This window comes from Nelumbo lutea, chromosome 1 (genome assembly GCF_056320005.1).
Source record: "Nelumbo lutea isolate HS-2025 chromosome 1, American lotus-T2T, whole genome shotgun sequence".
Taxonomy (NCBI): domain Eukaryota; kingdom Viridiplantae; phylum Streptophyta; class Magnoliopsida; order Proteales; family Nelumbonaceae; genus Nelumbo; species Nelumbo lutea.
Window position 1 is genome coordinate 173,939,139 of NC_142684.1, and position 21,147 is coordinate 173,960,285.

At 39.7% G+C, this 21,147-nt stretch overlaps 1 protein-coding gene across 3 annotated transcripts; it reads left to right on the top strand.

Annotated features, from left to right (window-relative positions):
* Window positions 1-4,148: 4,148 nt before the first annotated feature.
* Window positions 4,149-8,183, top strand: LOC148879282 (putative membrane-associated kinase regulator 1). Of its 3 annotated transcripts, none has more exons than XM_088960783.1 (2): window positions 4,149-5,573; window positions 7,451-8,183. In XM_088960783.1, the coding sequence occupies exons 1-2, from the start codon at window positions 4,563-4,565 to the stop codon at window positions 7,523-7,525; spliced, it is 1,086 nt and encodes a 361-aa protein (XP_088816909.1). In that variant the 5' UTR covers window positions 4,149-4,562; the 3' UTR covers window positions 7,526-8,183. The 3 variants fall into 3 exon arrangements, with proteins under 3 accessions (XP_088816909.1, XP_088816910.1, XP_088816911.1); XM_088960784.1 differs by having other exon boundaries at window positions 4,150-5,573; window positions 6,360-8,183; XM_088960785.1 differs by lacking the exon at window positions 7,451-8,183 and having other exon boundaries at window positions 4,155-5,784.
* Window positions 8,184-21,147: the final 12,964 nt, after the last annotated feature.

Below are 21,147 nucleotides of genomic sequence, written 5' to 3' on the forward strand. Positions count from 1 at the left end.
TCACTCTAATAGGCTCACTCTTTATGTGCTTGTGTATGTCAATGACGTCATTGTCATAGATGACCAACCCTCAATGGTCCAAAAACTTATTGATGATCTCTCACATAGCTTTGCTATTAAAGATCTTGGGGACCTCCATTACTTCCTGGGTATTCAAGTTCAACGCACTCCATCTGACTTGTTCCTCTCACAACACCAATACATCCTGGATCTCCTTCAGAAGGCGCATCTTACCAAGGCCAAATCTATGCCTACTCCTTTGGCTTTCAACTGCAAACTCCCCAAGAATGATGGTGCTCCACTGCCTGATCCAACAGACTACAGGAGTATAGTTGGCTCTCTCCAATATGCTACTATTACACGGCCTGGTGTGGCCTATGCAGTTAATAAGATCTGCCATCTTAGCTCCCACCACTACTCACTAGAGTGCTGCCAAACGCATCTTGCGTTATCTGAAAGGGACTCTTGACTATGGTTTATGTTTGAAGCCTTCACAATCATCTCAACTGCAAACCTATACCAACGCCGATTTGGCCGGGTGCCTGGATGATAATAGATCCACTAATGGGTTTGCTCTCTTCCTTGGAACCAACCTCATCTTATGGAGTGCCAAGAAGCAACACACCGTTGCACGCCCTAGAACGGAAGCTAAACTTCGTGCCCTTGCCACTGCAGTTACGAAAGTGATTTGGATTTAGCACCTTCTAAAAGAGCTTCACATCTCGTTGGGTTTCCCTCTTGTTGTCTGGTGTGATAATGCCGAGGCACTCTGCCACAGTGCCAACCCGATGTTCAAGGCCGTACCAAACGTGTGGAAGTTGATTTCCACTTCGTCCGTGATCTAGTACTACAGTGTGCACTCTCCCTTCGATATATGCCAACAGAAACTCAGCTTGCAAATGTATTCACCAAGAATGTACCTCACTCCCATTTTAGTTCTTTTTAAGACAAGTTGAACATGTGTGCCCCAGTTCAACTTGAGGGGGCATGCAAGCAAGATAATGTTTATCCTCACCATAACCCATATTTGTGATAGACTCAGTCCCATGTATTCTAGTCTATCTAGAACTCTTGTATCTTATCATTTATCTCTTATCTCTTGTAACCTACTTATCCCTTATCCCTACTGTAATCCATATCAACATACATATATAAATACTTGACTTGGGTATCACACCAGCATTGTATGTTGAACCCGTTCTTTCATATTTTTGCCTTTTAGTTTCATAGTGAAAATATTTCATCCCCTACTGTGTTGAAACTTGAAGTTGGCCAATTCAGCCTATATATGGTCGGACCAAGATCCGATTATGTGGTGTATTTGGGTCCAAATCTGCTGTTAGTTTTGAGATTTTAATGGATGATAAAAAACAGAAGCATCTACCATAGATGCTACATTTGGATTCAATAAAATGTGTGTGGTTGGACTGAAGCGACCATATATATTACAGTGCCATGCTCAATTCTGAATGAAAGAAAACAAACATGTGGACCAACCAAATCTTCTACATTTCTAACCTTATAGATACACACCTAGAGAATTTGTGTGCATGGCGCACAACGAGATCGACTAGAACTCTTCATAAATGCTACTTTTAATACTAATCAGCCGGCCGAAGCTGGCCCATGTACATTCACTTGATGAATGGCTCTGCCTGCTATAAGCTGTGTTTGTTTCTCCCTAATATTTTCTAATTTGTTTTGATGTAAATGGCCAGGAAAGCTAAAGTTATTGTAACAACAAACGAAATATGGATCAAATATCTCATCTGAAAAAATTTCCATCCACAGCTTTACTTATTCCTCTGTTATTGATACTTTCCGTCAAGATGATTTTCATGTTGAGCTATCAGTTAAAGGAAAATTCTTGTCGGCTAGGTGCTATGAATGGGTTTAGGGTAGGGTTGCAAACAGTATCTGAATTCGATCTCATTAAGGGTGATTTGAATTCGATCTGTTTATGATTAGATCAAATATGGATCCGCCCATATCCGATTCCATTCAATTTAATCGCTTATATACTTAAAGTTTGTATTATATATTTCAGTAAATATGTTTAAGTTTTGTATTTTAAGTTTTAACTAAATTGTCTTGAGTTGAAGTTTCATACAAATAATTTTCAATTCATTTTCTTCATGAAATACAACTTTAGGTATTTTTAGTTCATTTTATTAATGATATGGAAACATCTAATATTTTAATCATTTTTAGTTCAATTTATTTATACTATTCAATATCTAATTAAAATTTGAATTCGATTAGAGACTGATATAAATTCTGTGAATAAGATCTTATTCGAATTTAAATACAAATGAACCAAATTTGGATGTATATCTAATATCCCATTCAATTCAATTCGCTTTGCAGCCCTAGCTTGTGGAGTCCGAATCTCCTGTCCACGAGAACTCTGCCCACGTTTATTGCAGTCACATATGAAGAACATCTCACCTTCTTCATAGTATTATGCTGGGGGAGATGTTCCCAATTCACAGGGGATAGTGTATTGTGGGTAGGCGTGGGTGGATCTCTCATGAGCAGAAGATCCGGACTTGCTTCGAGGGCGTTCCTAACATGGCATGCGTCCAATCTCTAATAAATCAGGACCCACCGCTAAATGTGTGATGCCACTTCTTAGGCATTGTTTGGCACTGAGGCATTGTGTGCCCTTTTCGAGTCCACGTAGGTACCACATAGGATATTCTGCTTCAACGGTCAAAAAACCTATTTGGTTAGACCTTTTTTAGTGAAAAACAAGCAGAATCAGAAACGCCTAGAAATCCACATAATTTACAACCGCTCACAACACCAAAAAGGTGTTTTGAGCAAGTGGCTAGTGTTTCTCGCAATGATCATGTGACGTGGCAGCAACTTTGCAGATGTGACCTTTTTAACATACATGGTGTTTGAAAGCGTGGGTGCTTTTTGGGACTGATTTTTAAGAAAAAGCGCCCATGCTTCCAAAACCTGATTTTCACAAAAAAAAAAAAACTTATGCCACGTAGGCTATGAGCAACACTATGTTGTTTGGTAAGTTGATTTTCATCACCATTTTTCATGTATGTGCTGACAGGTAAGCACCACATAGGATACGCATCAGTCAATCGTTGGGAGAGACGGTTCACCGATGCATGAAACACCAAATTTAGCGTTTCATGCATCAATGGGGTTCCAATTTTTGAGGCATACCCGATTTTTTAATAATCGACTGAACCAAACAATGAAATACATGAGCGTTTGTTGAAACACCTATGTGGATCCGACATGGCACCATTTTTTGAAGAACGGCCATGATTCCAAACATCTCCATAAATAAAATCATTGCATGTTATCCTATATGGCAGCAACATTGCCAAACCGTTTGATGGCCGTTTCTAGTGAGGTGTTGCACTGCTGTTTCCAGTAGTAAACACCTCACTGTCAAGGTACCAAACACCTACGAATTCAATAAAAACCAACATCATATATCCTTGCTATTTTCTTATCATGCTGATCATGAGTCATGACATTAGAAAGTAGAAACATCTTAAATGGGCCTAAATCACTTCAATGCTGAATTCGTATGCTTTAAGTGGGCTACTTAATAAATCCAACCACGTCAATCACCTTAAAATAGCTACTAGAACTAAATTCGCTTTTATAAAAGGGAATTCCAAATCCACCCTAATCCAAATGCAACTAGAACTATAACTAGCTAGGGCTGGGATTTCTGTTAGTACCTTGCCTAGCGGCTACCACCCACCCTATACCCGAAACCTAATCGCCAATAAGAATCCAACAGTTTTGTACTTTTGGCCTTACAAAGGACAACCTCGGAGGAAACAAGTGGGAATCTTCAACGGCCGGTTATCTCTCCTCTCCGCCATCAAACGAGAGTCGAGAGTCGAGAGTCGAGAGGGAGAGGATACCGCTCAGCCTCTCTCTCACTCTCCGCTGGATTTCCACAAGGAAAGATGTTCTCACAAATCACAACCTTTTGTTGTCTGAATCTGCCATCCAATGAGTGATGAACACAGTAGCAGATATCTCGGGTCTCTTTCTTGAGCCAATTGCCAATTTGCCACCGTACCAATAGAGAGCGGATGCCTCGAACTCGAATAAAGAGACTGAGGCCATTGAGGACCACACACAGGGCACGTGACCCTCAGCCTTATATATATACATACGACACGTGACCGTTGCAGTACGACAGTATCCCAGTATCACGCATGAAAGACTGGGGTGGGGAGAACACAATTACATCCACAAGTTTCAAACTCCCATAGTCCCATGTGAGATGTGACTATGTGAGATTGTGAGTGATGAGTGATCCCGGCTCTCTCCAACCAAATATACGCTCCACCATCCTTCATCGTTCATTCCAACAAATTAACTAACTACCTCTCTCTCTCTCTGACCCGGCTCATTTACATCTCTGACTCTGAGACTGAGTTCACTTGAAAGAAATGTAGCAATTAACTCTGGCCCTGACTCTGGAGATCTCTCTCTCTCTCTCGCTCTCTCCCTCCCTCTCCAAGCTCCTCTGTGTTTTTTCTGATTCTCGATAACAATGTAGTGTAAAGAAGATGGGTAGGAGAAGAGAAAAAGACCCCAAATCTCTCACTCTTCCTTCATCTCCTGCTCACTCTTTCTCTTCTTCATCTTCATCAGACTTCGAGTTCACCATCTCTTTATCTCCCCGCAAGGCCTCTTCCAATCTTTGCCCAGCTGATGAGCTCTTCTACAAGGGCCAGCTCCTCCCTCTCCAGCTCTCTCCCCGCCTCTCCATGGTTCGAACTCTCCTGCTCGCCTCCTCCAGCTCCTCCTCTTGCTCCGACACCACTACCACCGCTTCTCGAGACTCCACCGGTAGCTCCAACGACTCCAACTCCTCGTTCTCCAGTGATCTTGTCTTACTCGCCGAGTGTGACTCGTCTCGGCCGAGTTCGGTGAATGAGGAAGACGAGTTTAAGCGTCTCAACCATAGTTATCACCATCAGAGCCCACAGATCAAGAGACCCAAGTACTTCTCTCTGGCCAGATTCTCTTCCGTGTTTCGCAAAGACAACAACAGCAACAACAACAACAAGCATAGAGATCAGGAGAACGTATCGGCTTCTTCCTCTGTGAAGCGGATGAGCGCATCAGCCAAGGACGTCCTTAGGAAGTATTTGAAAAAGGTGAAGCCTTTATACGAAAGGTTATCACAGAAGCAACAGCAACAACACCATCAGCAACAGAAGACGGCGACGACGGCGACGGTGGCTTCTTTGGCCCTGAAGACTGATCAGGGGTCCGGGAAAATTAGATTAGTCTCTGCTCCAAATACAAGGAAAGAAAGCACCGGCGTGTTCTCTCATTCTTTCTCGGGAAATCTGAGATACCCACGAAGGAGAAGATGTGTTTCGAGTTGCCCATCTTCGATGCGGTCGTCGCCGAGTCATTCTGGTGTCCTCTGTCGAGGCAGTATTATTAGTGGGAAGAGCGTAATGGGAAGCATGTACCATGCAGATTCATCATCAATGGAGGAGCTGCAGAATGCGATTCAAGGAGCCATTACATATTGCAAGAACTCTATGATCCAGGACAAGACATTGGTGAGTAAAGAGATCTGAAAGCTTATATTTTTAATTTTTGTCTGAGAGAAAATATAATCCATGCCAAGTTCTGTTTTACTTTTTGTTTTCGTTTTTTTCTTCTGCTTCCCACTAATCTCAAGAACCGAACCAGATGTCTCTTTCTCTCATGTAGAACAGCAAAAGATGTTTTTTCTTTCTCTTTTATCAAACGAATAGTTACTACAAGAAACCCATCTCGATTTTCAATTAACCTAGCACTTTAGATTGATAATTCACGTCTACGGATCTTGGAGTGTGAGTTCATTTGGCCGATATGGGTGTTTGTTTCTGCTGATGGTAAAATAAAAAATAAAAGCTTTCTTCTCTTTCTTAATTATCTCTATTTCCAGTTCTAATTCTTAAATCATTTCCATCTCCATCTCTTTCTGTTGAATCTTTCTTCTCAAATTTGGCTGTATTTTGAGTAAATTATTCACGAGGGTCGGAGGGGGGGGGTGTCGTAGCCTCGTAGCCATGAACTGAACTGCACTCTCTAGTTTGAAGCAAGATTCTCGTTACTTGTGATCTCTAGTTATAATGAAATAATAAAATAATATAAATAGACAGCTTATATATTTATATAGATCTTTGATAGAGTAGTATTCACCTACGATTATATGATGGATGTCATACTGTATTCAGTATTCCGTTGGTTTTGTTTGTTGTTTATGTCGGCTCTGAGATCCGAAAAAGCGGATGGAATAGAATAGACGGAGAGGTTTTTTTGAAATTAGTCAAATTACGGTGGACCCCACAACGGTGCAGGTGCAGCTTGGCTTCAGGACAAGTCCATAGAATAGCTGACAAACAAACCGAAATAAGCAAAATTGCCATGGAAGAGAAAATAAATGGTGGAATCTGTGTCCATCTTCAGCAATGCATCTGCATAGTATACCGTACATCTGGCACATCATTGTCTGATCAATTCTGGCAAATTCATTTAGGGGGCCAGCTCTGCTGCTACAACACAGCTTTCCTGTACAGCGGAACGGGGAGTAGCCGGGATAAATAACAAAAGCGGATGAAACCAGCTGGTAGCCTGGTATTGGGTATTAGTCCTTGTGCAGCGCCATTTCAAACACTCAAAAATCTCAAATATAGGAGTGTAACTTTTTACCAAAAAAAACCTAGGGGTGTAACTCGGATTGGTTGGGTTAAAAAGAAACTCGGACGGGTTGGATCGTGTTGAAGGTCAATTCAGGCCCAATTTGAAGTTAACCCAACACAATTTAAACTGGGTTCTAGCTCGGGCTGGTCCAAACCAGATTGGTTTGGTTTGAAAAAATTTATGTATTTATTTGTTATGGATTTGACTATGGTTTCAGAAAAACATCATTTTTTTTTTCAAAAATAAAAAAGAAAGACATTATACCGAAAAAAACTTATAACCAATCGATCAACCAGCATTGTAAAAGTTGTAAGCAATGACGTAGGTTTTCATCAAGGCTTCAACTCAGGTTTAGCATCATATATCTTTTCTATTTTTATAAGGTCATTTTTATTAGGTTGGGCTCCGCTCGGGCTACTCAAGGCTTCAACTCAGGTTTAGGTTGGACTCAAGTTGGACCCGCCCAAATTATACACCTAACTCAAACACCGGGTCCCATCCAATGCACCAAATCATGATTTTCAAAATCGGACCGGACCGGAAAATCGATCCTGGTCCAGTTATACTATAAATCGGTAAAATCTCAAAACATGTTGAAAAAGTCACTGATCTGGGAGGTCGAATCGTTAAATCATTCGACCCAGGCAGCGATTCGCGGGTTACAAATTTTATTTTTGCTGATATAAATAAAATAATAAAAACAAAGACTAATATCCCCAACCTCCCTCTTACAAATGTTTGGGGTTAGAACCCTTCCCTCATCTCAGCCCTCACACTCAACCGATCACCTACGACGGCCACGACCTACGACGTCCGACAGTGATACACAGCGACTAACGGCGATTGGCAACGGTGGCTGTAAAATGACCCATATCCCCGATTTTGTAGTTAGTGACTGAGCAGGCAGTGGACAGCGGCGGCCGCCGATTTTGTAGCGGTGGCATACGGAATACCTAGGCTCCGGAGGCGGTAGCACTTGGTGGCTAAGTAGGTGGTGGACAACGGCGGCCGGCGATTTTGCAGCGGTGGGATACGGGATACCCAGGCTCCAGAGGCGGCAGCAGTTGGTGGCTGAGCAGGCGATGGACAGCGGCGGCATGCGGTTTTGCAGCGATGGGATACGGGATACCCAGGCTTTGGAGGCGGCAACAGTTGGTAGCTGAGCAAGCAGTGGATTTTGGACGGTTATGTTGCCACCAACACGTTGATCCGGTGGAGATTGATGAGTCGACATTTCTGCAGACACGTGCATCTTCATATTCAAAGTTCAAATACACTGTGTTGGTGAGTGTTGACTGCTATCTACCGGCAGTCCAGAGTCCAGATGCCGAACATATGTGATACGAGTCCAACAGTAACCTCTGTGTATTTTTATTTTTTATTTTTACAATTTTCTGTGTTTTTATGTAATTATTTGGATTTTTTTTTTGTATTTTCTGCATATGTATGAGTATGATTAAATACATTATAATTTATTTTTTTAGTGTTTTTTCTGTATTTTTTAGAATGTTTTTATACTTGTTTGTATTTTCTATTTGCTATGTATTTTGTTATTTTTGTATTTATATAGTTTTGTTTTTCTGTTTTTTCTGTATTTTTTGTGTTTTTCTTCTGTATTTTTTAACAATTTTTCTGTATTTTATTTTTTATATTTTTTTGGTAAGAGTATTTATTTTTATATTTTCTATGTGTTTTGTACTGTATTATTTTTGTATTTAGATAGTTTTATTATTTGTATTTTTCTGTATTTGTTTCTGTTTTTTATTTAATTTTATGCTATTTTTTATTATTTATAAATATATATATTTTTTATTTTTAACTTATTTATGACATCATGGATCGAACCATTCGACCCAGACGGTTGAACCGCTTAACTGGAAACCGGTACGAGCTCTATTTCCGGTTCGTTTTTAAAAACCTTGCACGAAATTGAAATGGTGAAAATCACACTCAACCAAACCATTGGGCCATGAAAAAATCAAGGCCTATGTGGCATTTGGGAGGCTTCAACTTTGTTTAAATTGTTTTCATTGAACTGCTTTGGAGAAACTATTAAAACTACTAAAAAAGTAGTTTAGAACCTATTTGGGAGGGCCGAAGGGCTTCTGCTTCAACTGAGCTGCCTTGATTGAACTGTTTTAAACAAGTCAATAAAATTAGCTTCACCAAAAAATTGATTTCTTAGCTAAAATAATGTATATTTTAGCTTTTCACCCCAACATATATAGCTTCAAGGTTTTCCTTATGGGGCCACCTTACAAAGCCACAACCAAGAATTATTAAGCCAATCTTGAAACAGGTAAAAGAACTAATATAATACTACGTAGATCAGTACCCTGGTTGACAAGAGAGTCGGTAGGTCTATTGAATTCTCTGTACACATGAATAATAGTCATATCCATGATTCATCTGCACAACGAAGAAGAAACCTCCTGCTTTTGATAAATAAGCAGGCCAGGGAGTAGGTCTGTCAATGTTTATAATTAAGATCCACCAAAATGCTGTTGTCACACTCAACCATGAGTACAATTTGACTCAAGGCAGAGCGATAAATCGTCACTGAGGGCACAAACTTCCCCTTGAATGGATGTGCGGAAAGCCAAACGAGCAAGGAAAATTAAAAGCCCCTCAACCATTGACAGTAGTATTTGGGAGTGGTGGGTAGTTTGAATGGGACCGAGTCAGTATTAAGAACCAAATTCCTGAAAAGAATGCTTTCATTCTGTGGTCAATCTAGAAGAACAGAAATCAGACAATGTTTTGCAAGTCTTCCAGTCCTCCCCCTTTGATCATGGACAGAGCTTTGGCGTTTTTTTTTTAGAATTCTGGGAAAGCATCTTTTGTAAGTAAAGTGGAAGTTATAACAAGTCATGGAGAGAAGCTTTTCGGAGGATTTATATTAAAATAAATTTTGATGCCTCTTGCGTGGGAGGCAAATGTTCTGTTGCATGTATCGCCCAAGACCATTTAGATAATGTTTTGAACATTTGGGTCTCTTTCCTTTTTCGGTAAGTTATTTATTCGGATAAATGTAATTATTCAGGTAAATTTTTCTTAAAAAACACTTATTTGGGTAAGTGCATTTACCCATGTTCTTTTATTTCCCAATTAACTAAGGTATGTAATGACCATTTTAGCCATAGAAATCCATTATTAAAACTAGCATTTTTGTTCCATTCAAGTGTTGACAACTTTTCCCTTACATGAAAAAATTATTTATCCACCTACGAGATGGGTAAGTGATACACAGGAAAATAAACTTTCTCTAGTCCCCATATAAAACGGAAAAAAGAACATGAGATTCTTAGTCAATGGGAACCAAAATCAAATTGATCAACTTTCCCCCTCTCAAAATCCAAAAAAAAGAACACCCCCTAAAGGGTATAAAACTAGGTCTCACCACCATCAACGTGGCTGAAGCATGGGTGGCCAGTTATCTCTTGCCTTCAGCAAACTACAATCCCTCTGTGGGGGTTAAAGAATTTAGTTTCAAGCTGTCTGGAGCTCGTGAAGTCCTTCAATCTGAGGATCTTGTATTGGTACGTCTATAGTCTATCGCAAAGCAAATCAAGCAACGGACCTTCTTAAGCATGCAGCTTTGGAGAATAATTTTGACTCTTTCTTTGGATACCGTAACCTCCCTTCAAATCTTTTTCTAACATGTCTTGCTCTGATTCTTGGGGTCATGCTACCCCCTCCCCCCGGTTTGCGTAACACATTCCGGGTTTCATAAAAAAAAAAGCAAAGAAACCTACCCTCATTTTCTCTTATTGGCTTAAAAAGTGTTTTAGCTTTTTGGATTATAATGTTTTTAGGTTTCATAAAAAAAGAAAGGAAAAATATGGTTTCGAAAGAGTTTTGACCAATCAAAACCCACCCATGAATTTTGATAAATAACACCTAATTGGCTACCACGTTTATGATACCAGTTGATTGATCAAAAAATTTTTAGAAATCATATCTTTTTCATATCATAGTTGAACCCAACATGGGAAAATTTATGATTGGTCAAAACTCTTCCGATACCATATTTATCCTGCATCATAGATTTTTCCAATCTTATAAAACGTTCAAAATACATTTTTGGTTCAATTTTTCTTTTATCAAAAAATGTGTCTTACTTTTAAATAAAATAAATACGATAACAAGATATTTGTTCATTAAAGATTCCCTATTTGCAATCTACGAGGCCCATAATTTGCCACCTATTCATTGGTCAAGATCGCCCATTTAATATTGTTTCCTAACAATCCTCTAAATAAAGGACATGCGGCAAGTTATGGGTCCACTGTGGTGACTATTGTCTACCCTAGAAGAAATACTCTCCACTACTAACATTTTGAACCCTTCACTCTGTGGTTATGCACCACCATTTCAATGGGTAAGCTCAGCTGCTCATCATGATACTAACAAATGTTCATATGTTTTGTATGTGGCAATTTTCTCAAAATTTTCTGCAATTTTTTTATATTTTTATGTGTATAAATAAATCTCCTTTATCACACTTATTTTTGTTTAATACGAGGAATATATAGCATTAGAGATTTATAAAATTTATGTATTTTTTTGTAGTTTTTTTGTTTTAAATTATCCTTTTTAAAATTTAATTTTAGGCTACATTTGATATTGACAGGCCTGGCAAAGGTCAAAAATCCCTATTTGAAATGATCAATCAAAAAATTAAAAAAAAAATGAAACCCTTCTCGTCTACTCTTAACAAAAAAGAAAAGAATCTTTGAGAGAAATTCTCACCTCTGTCTTCATCCTTCATCTCCTTCTTCCATGCTTGGCATAATAATAATGCACCGGTGATTATCCAAAGAATGCAACATTATGAACAATCTCAAAGTAAGACTAGAATGGACCAATACTAACTTTACTCCAGGTGGAGGGGCGACCACCTCAAATTTTATTAACCATTATGAAATGGAAAATCAGAATATACAAGGGAGGACATAGCCCGCCTTGCCCCATGCCCAATACAAAAAGTAATCATCACCACCCTCTCAAAACCCACCCCAACAAAGAAATTAAAAACTGCAATCAGATTTTATCAATTCTCAAAATGGGAAGATTAACATAATCCTCATGCAACAGTCTCTTAAGCTTTGTGGGGTATGAAGTACGGAATTAAAAGTTGCATTACTTTTCAAATTCACACCCACATTTGCAAGGTAATCTACACACCTATTTCCTTCTCTCAACGAGTGACCAATAGAATACCTCATGTTACTAAGTATTCGTTTGGTCTTTATATAAGTGTAGGCAATTGATCATGGGTGAGATGTTGTCCCGTTAATAAAGCCGACTAACACCTCATTGTCACTCTCTATTTCTAATTCAGTGATTCCAAATTGGAGACAAAAGACTAACCCATCGAGAAGAGCCAAAAACTCAGTTTGAATGGAGGAAGTATAGCCATAGAAATTGTAGAAAGCAAAGCAAAAACCTTCCAAGGAATCCCTAATAATTCCACCCCCACCACTGTCACCTACTAGCACCATCTATATTTAATTTGTAATGATAATGGATTGGAAATTTCCACGCGACCCATCTAATTTTCCTTCGCCTAACATCCTTGGTTGTAAAATTAAGGGTTTGGAGCACAAGGTTGTTAGAGCTAGCATCGAGAGGGGGTTTTTGGATGGCATTAATATCAATCAACCACTTCTTCACTCTTGAAATCAGCTCATTAGATGTTGAGGCTGTTCCTTCAAAGACTCTTTTACATCTCTCCTTCCAAATAATCCAAAGAATGAGACATGGGGCGATAGCTTTTAAATTGTCAGCTTGAGAGTCAGATTTGCACTGGCACCACCATGCTCTCACCCGATCTCCAATATGTTGTGAGGGATTAATGTGTATGTGAAATAAGCAAGAGAAGAAATTCCAAACTTTCTGAGCCATAACCCCGCCTGCAAACAAGTGATGAAAGGATTCAGCTCTATGACTACCACAACAACAACATTTTGAAATCAAATTAACCCCATGCTTCATGACTTTGTCATCAGTTGGAAGAGCACAATGCATAAAACACCACATAAAAATAGAGATTCTAGTAGGCATGCCTTTTTTCCAAACAAAGCTTTCCCAATCAATTATAGGATCACGACTTCTAACTAGCTCCCATGCTGAATTAAGAGAGAAGTGGCCATTCATATTACAGTTCCAAATTAGCCAATCATCCTCATCTTCAATGAAGCATTTAGCTTCCTTAATTTGAATCATGATACAAGGAGGATATTTTGACTTGTATTAAAGCTCCATGACCCATCACAATTAAGAACTTGTTTGAGAGTAAAATCTTCAATCTCTTCCACCCCTATATTATTTATTAAGGGGCCCGGACCCAACCAATTATCATGCCAAAATGATACTTCTCCTCTTCCCACAATCCATTGGTAGTGAGATAATGCAATTTGCTTCAGGCCTATCATCTCTTTCCAGACTCTAGTACAAGTTCTTGGCAAAGAAAGAAGTGAGAGAGTAGTGTTTTTTATGTATTTTGATTGAATGAAGTGGGCCCAAATATTGTCATTTGATATTAATCTATACATTTTTTTATTTGATAAACTGCCAACCATAACATACATGGCTGATGGGATTCACATCATTCAATCTCTCACTTGTGGGTTCTATATATGTATCTCAGGAATGGCATAGGGCATTATTATTGGTTTCATAGCTTCTTAAAACAGCCATGAGCCATCACATTCAGCTAATCCTAGTATAGCTAAGGATGGAGTTTTACGAGGGTGGAGGTAGAGTTAGTGAATGTGGAATCTAGAAGCCCTAACAGGGTGAAAATATCGATTGCACATTTTGGAAGGGGTGTTTTGAATATTTATTGTTTTATTAGGTTCCGTTTGTTTTCAATACAAATGTCAAATCAAGGCATTTATGTACTGTGGTTCGTATTTGCAAGCATTTGTTTGACATGTAAAAAAGTAATGATTATCGGGTCAAAAATGTATTTTTTGTCAATTTTGTACTTTGAAAAAGAGAGCATTACTCTACCTTATTTTTTGATACAATTTTGTATTCTTTTGATGATTGACTTTTTAACCAATGTTAAGGCATTGGAGCATTTAATGATGAGCCCACACTTGGTACCAATTTCAAACAAACAAGATGAATGCAAAAACGATTTAAAATTTGAACCATATTTACATTCATGAACAAAAAAAAGGGTAAATATTCAGTGTACATATTTATGCTTGCATTACAACCAAACACAGCTAATCCCAATTTGGAAAGAATACAAATACATATAAAAAATGATAAATTACAAAGACCTCCTTCTACTATGGGGTCTGTGACAAAGACCCCATATACTTTGTTCTGCGACAAAGATCCCCTGTACGATGACTGTGAGACAAAGACCCCCTTCCATTAGTTTTCTGTCGAAATCCGTCATTACAGTATTTTTTAATTCCCATACTACCCTTGTAATAACTATTAATTGGGAGAAAATACTATTCATCTTCCCCAACCTCACGATACACAAACAGCAGCGGTGGTAACTGTTGCAGCAGCGACGGACTTCTGTTAAAGTCCTCCCTCTCTCTCTCCCTCTCTCTTTCTCTCTCCCCCAATCTCTCTTCTTCCCCTTCCCCTTTCTCTCCTCTCCTTTCTTCTTTCTGATTTCCTCTGTTTTACATTCCTTGCAGATGGAGAATAGACAGTAGAAGGATGGAGAACACAGTAATTTGGTGCTTGCTTACATCATTCCTCCATTTCTCTCTTTATCTCCCTATTTCTCATCCTTACCAAAAGTACAACTACTGCTACTCACTTTCTCTCTTCTCTTTTTCTTTCTCACCGCATTGGCTTGTTTTCTAATTAAAAGACCTAAACAAAGTAAAGCCTTTCTCTGAAAATTGGTGCTGTAAACATCTGCCATGAACAGCGGTTTGAACAGGGAGATTCCAGATACTTTGGTTGTGATGATTACAGAGAAGCTGATATGTGAGTTGGGGGAAGGCAAGGGATACAAGGAAGAGATAGGAGAGAGAAAGAGATGGGCCCTCCAAAGCCTGCAACAGAAATGAGTGGCGCTGCACCCAGAGTAATGTTTTTCCTTATCTGCTTGTTTTTACACTCTTTTATGGCTCTTCTTCTCTCTATCTTAAGTAATAAATCCAAGGATCTCTATTTCTCTTCTCAAGACTCTTTTGGCTTTTTAACTCTTTCGTTTTAATGGTTCTTCTGAGTTGGAATTCTTTTGTCCGCAAGACCCATTGATGCATCGAGCTTAACATTTTGTTGGTTGTCTGAGAGAGAGATGATCACATGTGGTTTTGTGTTCCGGGGGCATAATCCATTTTCTATTTAATCAATCGTCAATAGCCAAGTATGGCAACAGGCAAGTAAGTAAAATGGCATAATCCATTTTCGATTTCTAGTTAGATTTCACGCTTCTCTTTCTCCTTCATCCATCGTCCAACAGCCAAGTAAGTATGGCAACAGGAGAAGACGTGGTGGTATCTTCACTTGTTCAGGCATTGCTTGACAAGTTGTGCTCTAATTTGATGATTGATTTTGGGTTGAATTGGGGCGTTGAAGATGAACTGAGAGACCTCTGCAAAATACTCCAACTGAATTATCAAATAGCTTGTGTTGCAGAGGAGATGCAAATGAAAGATACATGCTTGAAGATTTTCCTTGGAGAAATCAGGAATGTGGTTTATAGAACCACTTATACCATGGACGAGTTCATTTATGAATCTCACCGACAGTGTCTCGAAGATGAGAGCAATCTAAACATTTCTAGGATTGGGTCGGTGATGGGGGCCCATCACAAGGCCCATCTCACCCCTAGGGGCGGCAGCTCCTAGGATAAGGTTAAGATAAGAAGAACTTCCAAAATTATCAAGATAAGGCGAGACTCTTCCAAGATTATCAAGATAAAGAAAGACTCTTCCAAGATTATCAAGAAATCAAGATCAACAAGACTCCAAGAAGCATCAAGATTAGCAAGATTACTCAGGTTCATGCATAAGGAGAACCAAGGAGATCGGACAGTGGAAGATCAAGCCCAAGAATTCCAATGAGGTTCGACCTTATCAAGACAACCCAAGAGGATCAAGATCAAGATCAAGAAAGCCCAAGATTCATGTTCTTTCCTAGTTCCTTTACAATTTCCAAATGTATTATAAATACTGCTATTTTCCCAGAATTATTTATCAATTCATACTTCATATTTAAGAATTTTCTTCAAGATTTCTTCTTTGAGTTTTTGCCACTTTTTCTCTCTCCTAGAGAATTCGGTGTTCTTCGCTAGGCGCTAGCGATCGCCCGGTGCTTGCGTAGTCAGCTCTGGTTTCCATTGCTTCCACGCTACGTCAGGTGGTATCAGAGTAGGGAATTCGCCCAGTCATGTCCAACCCAGACGGTAGCAGTCGCAACCCACCCCGTGACGGAGATTAGGGGTTTCCAGTTGTTTTGAGAGCAATCGAAAAACAGCATACGACAACACGTAACATCAAGCAGCAGTTGGCAGAGATGGTTGAACAACTGTGAACCTTGTTACGGGAGGTTGCTCCACGAAACCGGGAACATCCATAGCAAATCGAGGGAGATGACCACGACAGACCACCCGTCCATACTGCATTCCGACGACCAATCCTGGACGACGACGATGATGATGATTTAGAATTTTGTGGTGCTCCAGTTCTTCCCGGCAACGACAAAAACGACAGAATTTGGCATAACCAAGGTAATTTCAACCCTCGTAGGAATAATGATGAATTCAAACTTAAAGTAGATATTCCTACCTTTAGTGGAGACCTTGGCACAGAAGGACTTCTGGATTGGATTACAGAAGTCGACAGATTCTTTGATTACATGGAGACACCAGAGGAACGAAGGGTAAAACTGGTAGCTTTCCGATTAAAGGGAGGCACATCTGTTTGGTGGGAACGGATGAGAGAGACCCAGATTAGAGAAGGAAGGGGTCCTATTCGAACTTGGAGGTGCATGAAACAACTAATCAGAGGTGGATTTTTACCTCCTGACTATGAACAATATATGTTTGAATCTTACCAGCGGTATGCGCAAGGTTCACGTAGTATTAATGAGTACACATCAGAATTTCTAAGATTAGCAGAAAGAAACCAGTTGTCTAAAAGTGATAACTAGCAGGCAGCCCGTTATCTGAGCAGGTTAAGACCGTCCATCAGGGACAAAATTGGTGTACAAATGGTTCTTAGTGTGCAGGAAGCAAGGAACTTAGCTCTGAAAGCAGAATTAATGTTCCAAGACAAGGCGCGCAGTGATAATTACCGTCGGTACAGCGGAAGCAACAACAGACCGGCAACTATCGATAGGAACAAACCAGTTCCGGCAGTACAACCCTCTCACCCAACAAGCACAAGTAACGTCGGTAAGGCTACTACAAAAGGACATACTAGAGCTAATCCTTCCAACCCTCCTAAACCCAGTAACCCTTATGCAAGGACTGCCCCTATTAAATGTTTTAAATGTAATGAGGTTGGACATAGATCCAGTGATTGTCCCAGGAGGAAGGCAGTTAATATGATAGAAAGGGAGGAGGAAGAAGATATTGAGGAGGAGGTATGCTGTGGACCTGATGGAGAGGATGAAGAGGGTCCATATGAACATGAAGAGTATACTTGTGTGGTAAGAAAATTAATGTTGTCCCAGAAAAATAAGGATACTTCTCAAAGGCACAGATTATTTCGTACCAGATGTACTGTCAAGGGAAAATTATTTAATTTAATTATTGATAGTGGCAGTCAGGAAAATATTATTTGCAAGAATGTCATCTGACTATTATAGTTGATTCCTGAAAAACATCCCAACCCATACACAATTGGGTGGATCAAGGAAGGAGGCGGCGTACGAGAGGAAGAACGCTGCAAGGTATCTTTTTTCAATTGGTAAGACCATGATGAAGTATATTGTGATATTGTTGATATGGATGCTTGCCATATTTTGTTAGGGAGGCTTTGACAGTTTGATACAGATGCAAGGCATATGGGTAGGAAAAATACCTACCAACTTGAAAAAGAGGGTACACGTTATACTTTGTTACCATAGCAGAAAAAAATATTACAAATACTCCAAAGGCACATGAGAAGATTTTCCTTACTATCACCCATCATCATGTTGAATTTGTTAAAGAATGTAAGGATACTCATGAAATACATTTGTTAGTAGTAAAAGGAGAAGATGTTAATGATGAAAATAAAATTCTAGCTGAAGTATAGGGACTACTGGATGAATTCAATGATGTAGTTCCAGAGGAGTTACCAAATGAACTCCCTCCCATGAGAGATATACAGCACCATATTGATTTTGTCCTAGGTGCCAGTCTACCTAACCTCCCACATTACATGATGAATCCTAAGGAGAATGAAATCTTACGAGAAAAGGTAGAAGAATTATTGAAAAATGGACACATTCAAATCAACATGAGTCCTTGTGCAGTACTTTCCTTATTAACACCTAAGAAGGATGACAGTTGGAGAATGTGTGTCGACAGTAGGGCCATTAACAAGATCACCATTGGGTACAAATTTCCTATTCCCAGGCTAGACGACATGTTGGACCAGCTTAATGGAGTTGTAGTTTTTTCAAAGATTGATCTCAGGAGTGGATATCATCAGATCAGGATCCGTCCCGGAGATGAATGGAAGACAGCCTTCAAGACTAGAGATGGCTTGTTCCAGTGGTTAGTCATTCCCTTTGGACTAACCAATGCACCCAGCATGTTCATGAGGCTGATGAACCAGGTATTGCACCCCTTCATTGATAAATTTGTGGTAGTCTATTTTGATGATATTTTGATATACAACAAATCTATCACTGAGCATGTGGGACATATTAGGGAGGTCCTGAAAACATTGAGGGAAAATAAATTATATGCTAATTTGAATAAGTGCATCTTTATGAATGATAATTTATTATTCCTGGGATTTATTATAAGCAATGATGGTGTAAAAGTAGATGAAGAAAAAGTGAAAGCCATTAGGGAGTGGTCGACCCCATCCACTGTCACAGATGTCAGGCGTTTCCATGGGTTGGCAACTTTCTATAGGCGCTTTAATAAGAATTTTAGTAGTATCATGGCTCCCATCACTGAACGTTTGAAAAATGGTAAATTTCAATGGGGAGAAGAACAAGAGCAAAGTTTTGCTCTCATAAAAGAAAAATCATGTATTGCTCCCGTTCTTGCCTTGCCAAATTTAATAAATTATTTGAAGTTGAATGTGATGCCAGTGGAGTTGGCATAGGGGCTATATTGTCCCAAGAGAAGAGATCCATTGCTTTTTCAGTGAAAATTTATGTGAAGCCCAGAGAAAGTGGTTTACTTATGACAAGGAGTTTTATGCTGTGGTTAGAGCCCTGAAAACATGGGAACACTATTTAATTGCAAAAGGATTTGTTCTCTACACTGACCACCATGCCCTAAAATATCTTAGTGGGCAAAAACAATTAAGAAGTGATTTGCATGCTAGATGGTCTGCCTTCCTAGACAAGTTCCCATATAAAATTGTGTATAAGACAAGACAGCAAAATAAAGTGGCCGATGCACTTAGTAGGCATGTAGCTCCCATCAAGACCCTCAGTGTTGAGATTATGGGTTTTGAGTGCCTAAAAGATTTATATGCTTAGGATGAAGACTTCCAACAGGTATGGGAGAAATGTGTGACTAAGCAGCCAGTAGAGGACTTCTTTATTTATGATGGATTCCTTATGAAAGGGGAACAACTGTGTATCCCTTGCACCTCCCTCCGCGAAAAGATCATCAGGGATTTGCATGGGGTGGATTAGCAGGACATTTGGGAAGGGATAAAATAGTAGAAGCAGTAAAGGGGTGATATTACTGGCCGAAATTAAGAAGGGATGTGTCTACCATTGTAAACAGGTGTTATGTTTGTCAGACAGCTAAGGGACAAACCTAGAACACAGGTCTCTACATGCCCCTACCCGTTCCTACTACTATATGGGAAGACCTGTCCATGGACTTTGTGCTAGGCTTGCCAAAGACCTAGAGGAACATGAACTCCATCTTTGTGGTGGTTGATAGATTCTCAAAAATGGCTCACTTCCTCCCATGCAAGAAAACAACAGATGCATCTGCTACAGCCAAATTGTTTTTCAAGGAGATTGTCTGCTTGCATGGGGTACCCAAGACCATCACATCAGATCGTGACACATGGTTCCTCAGTCACTTTTGGATGACCCTGTAGAGGTTGTTTGATTCATCACTTAATTTTAGCAGTACAGCCTATCCGCAGATAGATGGACAGACAGAAGTGGTAAACCGGACCTTAGAGAATTTAATTCGCAGCATATGTCGAGAGAGGCCAAAACAGTGGGACTTCACCATAGCCCAGGCCGAGTTCACCTATAACAATGCAGTACACAGTTCTACAGGCAGATCCCCATTCTCCATCGTGTACATGAAGGTCCCTAACCATGCACTAGATTTAGTGAAGCAACCCAGAGTACCCAGCGCCAGTATCTCGGCAGAACAGATGGTAGAACAAATCTAGTCCGTCCAAGAGGCCGTGAAGCAGAAACTAGAGTAGACTAATGCCAAGTACAAGATGGCCACAGACAAGCACCGCCGACCTCAAGTGTTTGGTGTAGGTGATGAGGTTATGGTCTTCTTAAGGAAGGAAATAATCCTCGTAGGTACTTACAACAAGTTGAAGCCTCGAAAGCATGGTCCATACAAGATCGTGAAGAAGATTAATGACAATGCCTATGTAGTGGACTTACCAGATCATATGGGTATATCCAAGACCTTCAACGTTGCTGACCTTCACCGATACCTGCCAGAAATAACACTTGCCTATCCTAGTCAAGACTCGGGGTTGAGTTCTCTCCAAGTGGGGGAGAATGATGGAGGCCCATCACAAGGCCCATCTCACCCCTAGGGGTGGCAGCTCCTAGGATATGGTTAAGATAAGAAGAACTTCCAAAATTATCAAGATAAGACAAGACTCTTCCAAGATTATCAAGATAAAGAAAGACTCTTCCAAAATTATCAAGAAATCAAGATCAACAAGACTCCAAGAAGCATCAAGATTAGCAAGACTACCCAAATTCATGCATAAGGAGAGCCAAGGAGATCGAACGGTGTAAGATCAAGCCCAAGAATTCCAAGGAGGTTCTACCTTATCAAGACAACCCAGAGGATCAAGATCAAGATCAAGAAATCCCAAGATTCATGTTCTTTCCTAGTTCCTTTACAATTTCCAAATGTATTATAAATACTGTTATTTTCCCAAAATTATTTATCAATTCATACTTCATATTTCAGAATTTTCTTCAAGGTTTCTTCTTTGAGTTTTCGCCACCTTTTCTCTCTCCTAGAGAATTCGGTGTTCTTCTCTAGGCGCTAGCGACCGCCCGGTGTTTGCGTAGTCAGCTCCGGTTTCCATTGCTTTCACGCTGCGTCAGTCAGGGAGA

Bases quoted from the DNA above. Each gene is read 5' to 3' on its own strand.
- LOC148879282 (XM_088960783.1), top strand. From the start codon at position 4,563: ATGGGTAGGAGAAGAGAAAAAGACCCCAAATCTCTCACTCTTCCTTCA. The intron at 5,574-7,450 runs GTGAGTAAAGAG...GTTTGGGGTTAG, and splicing joins TGATCCAGGACAAGACATTG to AACCCTTCCCTCATCTCAGC.